General features: G+C 52.0%; 1 protein-coding gene across 1 annotated transcript; it reads left to right on the top strand.

Moving 5' to 3' along the window:
* The first annotated feature begins 302 nt into the window (after positions 1-302).
* On the top strand, positions 303-10,899 carry olah (oleoyl-ACP hydrolase). The gene is made up of 6 exons (XM_038267265.1): positions 303-520; positions 2,865-3,003; positions 8,789-8,888; positions 10,301-10,470; positions 10,551-10,633; positions 10,735-10,899. Exons 1-6 carry the CDS (start codon positions 364-366, stop codon positions 10,875-10,877), a joined length of 792 nt encoding a protein of 263 aa, XP_038123193.1. The 5' UTR covers positions 303-363; the 3' UTR covers positions 10,878-10,899.
* The last annotated feature ends 321 nt before the right edge of the window (positions 10,900-11,220 follow it).

Genomic DNA, 11,220 nt, shown 5'->3' on the forward strand with positions numbered 1-11,220 from the left:
ACTTTATTTAAGATATTTTTACTTATTTCTAGATCGTTTTTCCAGTGTGTAAAACATCTGAACCTGAAAGGGAGAAATTGAGAAGAGTATTTATCTTCAGAATACAAAATTAAAAAATAGAATTTAATAGATGTAAAACAATGTTGCTACACACTCATGAACAGTAGGTGGCGGTATGCAGCTTAAAGTTGCTTGCGATCCGCCATGATAGAAAAGAAGAAGAGGAAATTCTGGATGTAGTGACACATTCCAGGCTGTAGATGTCGCCAGAACCCTGTGAGAGGATTCCACTGTGTTCCTGAACCACAGAAGAAAGGAAGCAGGAAATGTTGCAGGAGGGGCAACAAGCTGTTGGCTCCTTCAATGCAGAGGAGCAGCTGGGGACTCAGGATGGAGAAGGTGATCAGCTGCTTCAGGAGGAGGCCAGAAGCTGTGACCCGCCTCATCTGCTTCCCCTGGGCAGGGGGGGGCTCCATCCACTATGCTCGCTGGGGAAACGTGCTGAACAGCTCTGTGGAAGGTAACCCACCCTGCAGGACCACAGGTTTCCAACATGTTTGCTCGTTCCTGCCTCTGCATAGAGGGCATGAGGAACCACTGAGTTCCTCACAGTTCTGCAGGTTTATAGCAAGAAAAACTCTTATAGTAATGGGGATTTATTGCTTTAAATTTAATCAAAATTCTATGTAATTAACAATATGAAAAACATGCATGGAGAACATTCCAATCTGCTGCTAAAGAATAAAGCTTCTTAACTTTTTTTTTATTATTGAAAAATACAGAATATTAATGACAAATTCAACAATACGTCAATATTGAACATTACAAGAAACAAATAAGATTACAACTCCTATTAACTCCAATAAAAAAATACAGGCTAGAACAAGGAAGAGAAAGAGGAAAAAATAATAATAATAATAGATTTTATTTGTAACGCACCTTACATTTCAAAGAAATCTCAAAGTGCTACAGAGACCAAAAGAAGAAGAAGAAAAAAAAAAAAACCAACAATTACCAAAAAATAATAATAATAGTAATAATAATAGTAATAATAAAAAATAAAGAATAAATTGTAGGGCCCACAGCAACACATCTCGCACCAAGTGGTACCAAAACCAACAATTGAAACCAACAATAAAAACCACAATTTAAAACAAAACTTACAGTTCTAAAAGGCCTGTTTAAAAAGGTGAGTCTTAAGACCTTTTTTAAAGGCCTCCAAACCTTGTGGGGCTCTCAGGGACTCTGGAAGGGCATTCCAGAGCCGTGGAGCTACTGCCTGAAAAGCCCTATCCCCCATAGTGGCAAGTTTGGTCTTAGGTTGATGCAGGCAGTAAAAGGAGGTGGAGGAACGAAGCCTACGAGAAGTAGCGTGCGATGAGAGGAGTTCACTGAGATAAACACTGAAAAAACTGAAATAACTAATTAAGCAGAAATTCTTCCAATAAATCGGAGAATTTATTTGCTTTAAGGTTCTGCATCTTCTTCAGACGTCGGTTAAAGGAGGAAAGTTCATTTTTGACAGTTCATTTTGCATTACGACATTTGTGTAAAGCTACTTAACTATAGGGCGCCGTTTGTAAAGTTAAGCAGTGAAAAATTAGGAGCAATATTTATGGTTATTTATGGTGTTTTAAGAGAGCTTCATTTTTTTCCAAGTCGTTTTTTCACTGTGTCATTCATTCATCTGTAAAAATCTTACTTTGTTAAATAAATATTCAGTTTGGAACTAAATATTTAGTTTGAGCTAAGTATTTATTTACCAAACTAAATATTTAATTTACAAACTAACTAGGGATGCACGATATAATCGGCCCCCTATCGGTATCGGCCTTTAAAACTGAATATCGGACATCGGCCACCCCACCGATATTTAACCCGATATTTGATCAGCTTCTGAGTTTCTAACGTCTAAAAAAAAAAAAAAAAAAAAACTACTTCTTCCTCAAAAACTTCTTTTTTACAGACTTAAAAACTTCTAAAGACGAGGGAAAAAATATTGATCCATTAAAATATCCCAATATCTTCATATGCTGATATATTGCCATTTAAAAACACCATATCAATCTCTTTTACTAATGAAATATTGCTATATGTCATCGTTATGCTACGAAATCCCCCGAAAATTCACCAAATGTTGCCATATTTTTATATGTTGATATATTGACGCGGTATCGATCTATTTTACTAACAAAATCTCACAAGAATTAGCAAAATATCACGAGAGTTTGTAACAGAACGATGAAGTTTCACCAGATTTTGAAAGTAAAATAGATCGATACCGCATTTTTAAAAATCTATTTGATATCAGCATATGAAAATATATTTGAGTATATTATTTTTCAAAGTGTCAGAAATGGATAACAAAACTGCTATTTTCAATGACTACTTATTTTTGTCCAGCTTTAACATCGGTATCGATATCAGTTATCGGCTACATGAGTTTTAAAATATCGGCATATCGGATATCGGCCAAAATCCCGATATAGTGCATCCCTAGAAACTAACTATTTAGCTCCAAACTGAATATATATTTAACGAAGGTTTTTATAAATGAATGAATGACTTGGGGAGGAAATAAATCGCTTATTATTCTCTTAAAACGCTAAATAACCATAAATATTGCTCCTAATTTTTCACTGCTTAACTTTACAAACGGCGCACCATAGTTAACCAACTAATGACAAGTAAAACTGGATGATGTTTTGTAAAAAAAGGAAAATATGTGAAAAACAAGTTAAAAAGAGTGAAACCAAAGATCCAGTTTCTCTGTGCTACAAAGATCCGTCTCCATCTTTGACTCTTTGGATATTTTTCTTTCTATTTAGGGGATTAATGGAACCTTCTCTGTCTGTCTGCTTCAGTGTTTGCCGTCAAACTGCCGGGCAGAGAGAGTCGAGCCAGAGAGCCGTTCCATGAGAACATGCAGCAGATCGTAGACGAGGCCATTTCTGCTCTGCTGCCGCTGCTCAGGGAGAAACCGTTTGCTCTGTTTGGTCACAGGTGGGAACGCCTCCCAGCCGGGGGTCTCATAGGTGGGGGAGTTCTGGGTAGTTCCATACAGCTGCCTCTGATTTCAGGGTAAAGCTTCCCTAAAAATGGTGAAAGATGCTTCATTTCTGAGAAGCAGCTCTGCATTAAAGGAAAAGTCGCTCATATTCAGAATTCAAACTTCTGAAAGTTCTTTAAATCTGAAATGATTCCATCCTGTTCAATAAATGATCAGTGTTTTTAATTCAGAGTAATTTTCATGTGAATGTGCTTTACTGGAGGCATCCATGTTTGTCAAAGAACACTACTGCCACCTACTGGTTAGTGACGTCACGGTGCGGTATCGGCTGTTGATCAAGTCCCAGTGCTGTATCTGGTGTTTGTCACAACGCGCTATTATCCAAGTCATCTTGAAAACATTCTTCTTCCAAATGTTGGCTACATATTACAGGTTTTTTCTCTGGCCAGAAGTTCGATGGCAAATCCTCCCTCTTCAAGTTGGCGATCCAACGACCAACCCGTCCGTGGAGGATCAGGAAACATGGGCGGTTCTAGACCGCGATCAATGGGGGCCAGTGCCCCTTGTAGACATAATACTCAAACAAACACTAATGATGATCTGTGTTGAAACAGACATGGTTACTGATGGGTCCTTTGCATCTGTTTCATTTTATTTCTTTACAAATTCTGTCTTACTAATTATTTAAAAACACTAAGGTGATAGCTTTAGTGGTACTGAGATAGGATCCCAGCTTTCATCTGCTAAATGTTTTTTTCCAAAACAAATTGCTCTAATTTTTACAGTTTTTCTTGAGTTCTAATTCAGATTTTATAGAAAACATTAATAAAAAAAGGTAAATTTAACTTAAATTAAGTCAAAAATATGTAAAATTCCTAAATCATGACTGTATGTTGACCTAAAAATAATTATAATTAAACCTAATTGAATAGAAATCCCACTTCATGCAGCTCTCTGAATGTATTTGAATCCCCTGCCCTGCTTTTTATTTCATGCTTTTCTGTTCCCCTATGAAAACACGCTGGCCCCTTTCTGGCCCCCTCCTAGCCCCCTTCTGGCCCCACCCTGGCCCCTCCCTGGCCCCCTCCTTGCCCCCTCCTGGCCCCTTCCTAGCCCCCTCCTAGCCCCCTTCTGGCCCCACCCTAGCCCCTCCCTGGCCCCCTCCTTGCCCCCTCCTAGCCCCCTTCTGGCCCCACCCTGGCCCCTCCCTGGCCCCCTCCTTGCCCCCTCCTGGCCCCCTCATAGCCCCCTTCCTAGCCCCCTCCTAGCCCCTTCCTGGCCCCCTCCTAGCCCCCTCCTGGCCCCCTCATAGCCCCCTCCTAGCCCCCTCCTGGCCCCCTCATAGCCCCTTCCTGGCCCCCTCCTGGCCCCCTCCTTGCCCCCTCCTGGCCCCCTCCTGGCCCCCTCATAGCCCCCTTCCTAGCCCCCTCCTAGCCCCCTCCTAGCCCCTTCCTAGCCCCTTCCTGGCCCCCTCCTAGCCCCCTCCTGGCCCCCTCATAGCCCCCTCCTGGCCCCCTCATAGCCCCTTCCTGGCCCCCTTCCTAGCCCCCTCCTGGCCCCCTTCCTAGCCCTCTCCTAGCCCCCTCCTAGCCCCTTCCTAGCCCCTTCCTAGCCCCCTCCTGGCCCCCCTCATAGCCCCCTCCTAGCCCCCTCCTGGCCCCCTCATAGCCCCTTCCTGGCCCCCTTCCTAGCCCCCTCATAGCCCCCTCCTAGCCCCCTCCTGGCCCCCTCATAGTACCTTCCTGGCCCCATTCCTAGCCCCCTCCTGGCCCCCTCCTAGCCCCCTCCTGGCCCCCTCCTAGCCCCTTCCTAGCCCCTTCCTAGCCCCTTCCTAGCCCCCTCCTAGCCCCTTCCTAGCCCCTTCCTGGCCCCCTCCTAGCCCCCTCCTGGCCCCCTCCTAGCCCCTTCCTGGCCCCCTCCTGGCCCCCTCATAGCCCGCTCCTAGCCCCTTCCTGGCCCCCTCCTGGCCCCCTCATAGCCCCCTCCTAGCCCCCTCCTGGCCCCCTCCTAGCCCCCTCCTGGCCCCTTCCTAGCCCCCTCCTAGGCCCCCTCCTAGTCCCCTCCTGGCCCCCTCATAGCCCCCTCCTAGCCCCCTCGTGGCCCCCTCATAGCCCCCTCCTAGCCCCTTCCTGGCCCCCTCATAGCCCCCTCCTGGCCCCCTCCTAGCCCCCTCCTAGCCCCTTCCTAGCCCCTTCCTGGCCCCCTCCTAGCCCCTTCCTAGCCCCCTCCTGGCCCCCTCCTAGCCCCCTCCTAGCCTCCTCCTAGTCCCCTCATAGCCCCCTCCTAGCCCCTTCCTAGCCCCCTCCTGGCCCCTTCCTAGCCCCCTCCTGGCCCCCTCCTAGCCCCTTCCTAGCCCAGTCCTGGCCCCCTCCTGGCCCCCTCCTAGCCCCTTCCTAGCCCCCTCCTGGCCCCCTCCTGGCCCCCTCCTAGCCCCCTCCTGGCCCCCTCCTGGCCCCTTCCTAGCCCCCTCCTGGCCCCCTCCTAGCCCCTTCCTAGCCCCTTCCTAGCCCAGTCCTGGCCCCCTCCTAGCCCCTTCCTAGCCCCCTTCCTGGCCCCACCCTGGCCCCTCCCTGGCCCCCTCCTTGCCCCCTCCTGGCCCCCTCATAGCCCCCTTCCTAGCCCCTTCCTGGCCCCTCCCTGGCCCCCTCCTAGCCCCCTCCTGGCCCCCTCATAGCCCCCTCCTAGCCCCCTCCTGGCCCCCTCATAGCCCCTTCCTGGCCCCCTCCTGGCCCCCTCCTTGCCCCCTCCTGGCCCCCTCATAGCCCCCTTCCTAGCCCCCTCCTAGCCCCCTCCTAGCCCCTTCCTAGCCCCTTCCTGGCCCCCTCCTAGCCCCCTCCTGGCCCCCTCATAGCCCCTTCCTGGCCCCCTTCCTAGCCCCCTCCTGGCCCCCTTCCTAGCCCTCTCCTAGCCCCCTCCTAGCCCCTTCCTAGCCCCCTCCTGGCCCCCTCATAGCCCCTTCCTGGCCCCCTTCCTAGCCCCCTCATAGCCCCCTCCTAGCCCCCTCCTGGCCCCCTCATAGTCCCTTCCTGGCCCCATTCCTAGCCCCCTCCTGGCCCCCTCCTGGCCCCCTCCTAGCCCCTTCCTAGCCCCCTCCTAGCCCCTTCCTGGCCCCCTCCTAGCCCCCTCCTGGCCCCCTCCTAGCCCCTTCCTAGCCCCCTCCTGGCCCCCTCCTAGCCCCCTCCTGGCCTCCTCCTAGTCCCCTCATAGCCCCCTCCTAGCCCCTTCCTAGCCCCCTCCTGGCCCCCTCCTAGCCCCCTCCTAGCCTCCTCCTAGTCCCCTCATAGCCCCCTCCTAGCCCCTTCCTAGCCCCCTCCTGGCCCCTTCCTAGCCCCCTCCTGGCCCCCTCCTAGCCCCTTCCTAGCCCCTTCCTAGCCCAGTCCTGGCCCCCTCCTAGCCCCTTCCTAGCCCCCTCCTGGCCCCCTCCTAGCCCCCTCCTAGCCCCCTCCTGGCCCCTTCCTAGCCCCCTCCTGGCCCCCTCCTAGCCCCTTCCTAGCCCCTTCCTAGCCCAGTCCTGGCCCCCTCCTAGCCCCTTCCTAGCCCCCTTCCTGGCCCCCTTCCTGGCCCCCTCATAGCCCCCTCCTGGCCCCCTCCTAGCCCCTTCCTAGCCCCTTCCTGGCCCCCTCCTAGCCCCCTCCTGGCCCCCTCCTAGCCCCCTCCTGGCCCCCTCCTGGCCCCCCTCCTAGCCCCTTCCTAGCCCCTTCCTGGCCCGCCCCTCCTAGCCCCCTCTTGGTCCCTTCCTAGCCCCCTCCTAGCCCCTTCCTAGCCCCCTCCTGGCCCCCTCCTAGGCCCCCTCCTAGTCCCCTCCTGGCCCCCTCCTACCCCCCTCCTAGGCCCCCTCCTAGTCCCCTCCTGGCCCCCTCCTACCCCCCTCCTAGGTCCCCTCCTACCCCCCTCCTAGGTCCCCTCCTAGTCCCCTCATAGCCCCCTCCTAGCCCCTTCCTAGCCCCCTCCTGGCCCCCTCCTAGCCTCCTCCTAGTCCCCTCATAGCCCCTTCCTAGCCCCCTCCTGGCCCCTTCCTAGCCCCCTCCTGGCCCCCTCCTAGCCCCTTCCTAGCCCCTTCCTAGCCCAGTCCTGGCCCCCTCCTGGCCCCCTCCTAGCCCCTTCCTGGCCCCCTCCTGGCCCCCTCCTAGCCCCCTCCTGGCCCCCTCCTAGCCCCTTCCTGGCCCCCTCCTGGCCCCCTCCTGGCCCCCTCCTGGCCCCCTCCTAGCCCCTTCCTAGCCCCTTCCTAGCCCCCTCCTAGCCCCTTCCTGGCCCCCTCCTGGCCCCCTCCTAGCCCCCTCTTGGTCCCTTCCTAGCCCCCTCCTAGCCCCTTCCTAGCCCCCTCCTGGCCCCCTCCTAGGCCCCCTCCTAGTCCCCTCCTGGCCCCCTCCTACCCCCCTCCTAGGCCCCCTCCTAGTCCCCTCCTGGCCCCCTCCTACCCCCCTCCTAGGTCCCCTCCTACCCCCCTCCTAGGTCCCCTCCTAGTCCCCTCATAGCCCCCTCCTAGCCCCTTCCTAGCCCCCTCCTGGCCCCCTCCTAGCCTCCTCCTAGCCCCCTCATAGCCCCTTCCTAGCCCCCTCCTGGCCCCTTCCTAGCCCCCTCCTGGCCCCCTCCTAGCCCCTTCCTAGCCCCTTCCTAGCCCAGTCCTGGCCCCCTCCTGGCCCCCTCCTAGCCCCTTCCTAGCCCCCTCCTGGCCCCCTCCTGGCCCCCTCCTAGCCCCTTCCTAGCCCCCTCCTGGCCCCCTCCTAGCCCCTTCCTGGCCCCCTCCTGGCCCCCTCCTAGCCCCCTCCTAGCCTCCTCCTAGTCCCCTCATGGCCCCCTCCTGGCCCCCTCATAGCCCCCTCCTAGGTCCCCTCCTAGTCCCCTCCTGGCCCCCTCCTAGCCTCCTCCTAGTCCCCTCATAGCCCCTTCCTAGCCCCCTCCTGGCCCCTTCCTAGCCCCCTTCCTAGCCCAGTCCTGGCCCCCTCCTGGCCCCCTCCTAGCCCCTTCCTAGCCCCCTCCTGGCCCCCTCCTGGCCCCCTCCTGGCCCCCTCCTAGCCCCTTCCTAGCCCCCTCCTGGCCCCCTCCTAGCCCCTTCCTGGCCCCCTCCTGGCCCCCTCCTAGCCCCCTCCTAGCCTCCTCCTAGCCTCCTCATAGCCCCCTCCTGGCCCCCTCCTGGCCCCCTCCTAGCCCCCTCCTGGCCCCTTCCTGGCCCCCTCCTAGCCCCTTCCTAGCCCCCTCCTGGCCCCCTCCTAGGCCCCCTCCTAGTCCCCTCCTGGCCCCCTCCTAGCCCCCTCCTGGCCCCTTCCTGGCCCCCTCCTAGCCCCTTCCTAGCCCCCTCCTGGCCCCCTCCTAGGCCCCCTCCTAGTCCCCTCCTGGCCCCCTCCTGGCCCCCTCCTACCCCCCCTCCTAGGCCCCCTCCTAGTCCCCTCCTGGCCCCCTCCTACCCCCCTCCTAGGTCCCCTCCTACCCCCCTCCTAGGCCCCCTCCTAGTCCCCTCCTGGCCCCCTCCTACCCCCCTCCTAGGTCCCCTCCTACCCCCCTCCTAGCTCCCCTCCTAGTCCCCTCCTGGCCCCCTGCGATGCAGGAAGATGGCAGGAGGGAGGGGTTACTATATTTGGGCAAAAATGGCCGCTCCCAGACTCCGTGATCGATACTAAAATCAATGTTTTGATTTATTTTACTGATTAACACTGAATTCATTAAATCATCGTGAACCTATTAGTTTCAGGTATAAATAACGATCCATTCATTATTTCTTGCTAATCGGACTTTTCCTTTAAAATTAACCCGACTTTTAACGGAAATCATTTCTTTCAGTTTCGGAGCGCTCACAAGCTTTGCGGTTGCAGAAGATCTGAAGAAGCTTCATAACCTGGAACCGGTTCATCTGTTTCTGTCCGGAGCTTCTGCTCCTCATGTGAGTTCTTCTGCTTATGCTTCAGGCTGCAGGACCAGGAACCTGAGCTGGGAACCTTGTTTGCTTATGGTTCTGGTTTCAGGGTTCCCACAGGTCCTTAAAATTGCTGAAGGTTTGTGGATTAAAAAAGATAATTTGAAGGTCATGGAAAGCCTTTGAAAACAGCCTTAAATAGACACCTGTCATTGAAAGTCCTGATGTTTTTGTGTGTTTTTACGTTTTACATGGATGAACCTGTGGTTATTGTTTTTTTGTTCCACGTTTTAGCACAAAGTTTCTCTTCAAACTTTTCTCTTTTCTCAGATTAAATTTTATAATAATATTTATCTTTATCAACTTTATTTTCAATAGTTTTTTTAATGAAAATAAATGACATTTTATATTTTCAGATTTGTTTTATTGAACTTTCTCAGATTGACTTTTAAGAATTAGATTATTTTCATATTCCAGTTTTCCAGATCCCATTCTCTGCCTTTCCTCTGGCTTCAGGGTTCAGGGCAAATTTCTATCAGTGAAAGAGGCGACATGTTTATATATGACGGAGAATTAGGGCCAGGTTAGTTTTTATTTAATTTAAGAATAAAGTCGTAACATTCCGAGAAAAAAGTTGTAACGTTAGGAGAGTAAAGTCGTGCTTCTTGTATGAGTCGTCATAAAATACAACTTTATTCTCATAATTTTAGGACTTTTTTTTCTCTTGCTATTATGACTTTATTCTTGTTATTTTACGACTTTATTCTCGAAATACAAAAATAAAAATTCTCCGTATTTCTAAATCATGTAACATCATGTAACATGATACAAAAAATATTCCAAGTTTGTGAATCATATTTATTTCAGTTGCGACATAATTGTGTCTATATTTAATGGCGGACATTTATTTTATGATGGGAATCTTATGACCTGTTGGCATTTTTTAATGGCTCCAGGCCAGGCCAACAATTCCCTCTAACGACCCCCCTTTGAGAGACATAGACAGGTATGGGGCATTGCAGGCTAACAAAGAAGCCAAATGACCCCCATTCCAAAGGGGGGGACCCGTTCATCCGTTTCTATTTGCATGTTTTCTAAACTAAAACCAGGCTTTGTTGGGCTGCTGGATAAAACCTGGAACTAAACGCTATTTCTGACATTTGGATTGAAAAAGCTTCCAGGATGGAAGAGAAACGTCTTCAGACTTGGAAACAAAGTCCAGTGGATTGATTTTTTTTTTTTTACTTTTTTAGAATGACTCTGACCTGTATAACTGAGAATCTTTTCAGCAACTGAATCAACACTATGACGGACCGACCAGATTTAGCCTAAAAACCGACGTTTAAATGACATCTGCCGTTTGGGGAAAGAAAGAAAGAAGCTGAGCCTCGTGCCTCAGCTGGCGCCAGATTAACACTGACGCTGTTTTTATTTTCCAGTCTGAGATTCGCGCTAAAGCTCCAAAAAGAAACGAGTTGTCGGACGAGCAGTTCCTGCGGTGGTTAACGTCTATCGGAGGAACTCCTCCAGAGCTCCTGGCGAACCCTGAGGTCCTGAAGCTCTTCCTGCCGGCCCTGAAGGCCGACCTGCACGTGGTGGAGAACTACAGGTCGGATCATCTCCTCGCTGGTTTGGCTTCGATTCAGAAGGAGATCGGACGGTTTCACTGAACTGGTTCCTTCTCTGCAGATGTACCAAACCAGACGCTCCGTTCCTGGCCTGTCCCGTTACCTGCTTCGATGGGAAGGAGGACGTTCCTCACGACTTACAGGGTCAGTCCTTCAACTGCTAACCCCAAACATAAAGATACACCTGCGGTGAGGAGCTGAGAAGGTTGTGGGTTCCACGCCTGATTAAATGTGTCTCTGAACAGCTTGGAGGAGCATCACGTCTGGAGAGTTCACCATCAGGATGTTTGAAGGCTCTCATTTCTACCTGAAGGATGCTGGGAATGAAAAGATCCTGTTAGACCACATCACCAAGGCCTTGGAGACGGCAGAGATGGATTATTTATGATTAAAGGGACTCTCTTAAGTATTTTGGGGGGAAATTTTTATTCAAAGATGTGGTGTGAGTTCATATGAGCCCCTGATTTTTCTTTTTATCTGGTGTTTCACTCAACGAGCTTCTGAAGTCTACCAGGAGATTCCAATGTTACTTACAATCGCATCAGCAGAAACGCGAGGTCCGCGTCAGCCTTGCAGCCTTCTTTTTATTTTAGCTCTCGCCATTCGGAAAAAGCTTGCCCGATATTCACCCGTGTACGACTCCTCTCTCTGTCCGGAGCCCTTTTCCTCTTTCTTGCCTGCTCCGACATGGGCTTTCGCTGCGCTGGTTCCGCCATGATAACTGCACAAAT

The sequence above is a fragment of the Cyprinodon tularosa genome, unplaced genomic scaffold (genome assembly GCF_016077235.1).
Source record: "Cyprinodon tularosa strain WSP-4 unplaced genomic scaffold, ASM1607723v1 ctg668, whole genome shotgun sequence".
Classification (NCBI taxonomy): Eukaryota; Metazoa; Chordata; class Actinopteri; order Cyprinodontiformes; family Cyprinodontidae; genus Cyprinodon; species Cyprinodon tularosa.

What these genes read in the sequence shown, in the direction of transcription:
- olah (XM_038267265.1), top strand. Translation starts at nt 364, where the DNA reads ATGCAGAGGAGCAGCTGGGGACTCAGGATGGAGAAGGTGATCAGCTGC. An exon ending in GCTGAACAGCTCTGTGGAAG is followed by an intron (nt 521 to 2,864) that starts GTAACCCACCCT and finishes TGTCTGCTTCAG; the next exon opens with TGTTTGCCGTCAAACTGCCG. An exon ending in CGTTCCTCACGACTTACAGG is followed by an intron (nt 10,634 to 10,734) that starts GTCAGTCCTTCA and finishes GTCTCTGAACAG; the next exon opens with CTTGGAGGAGCATCACGTCT.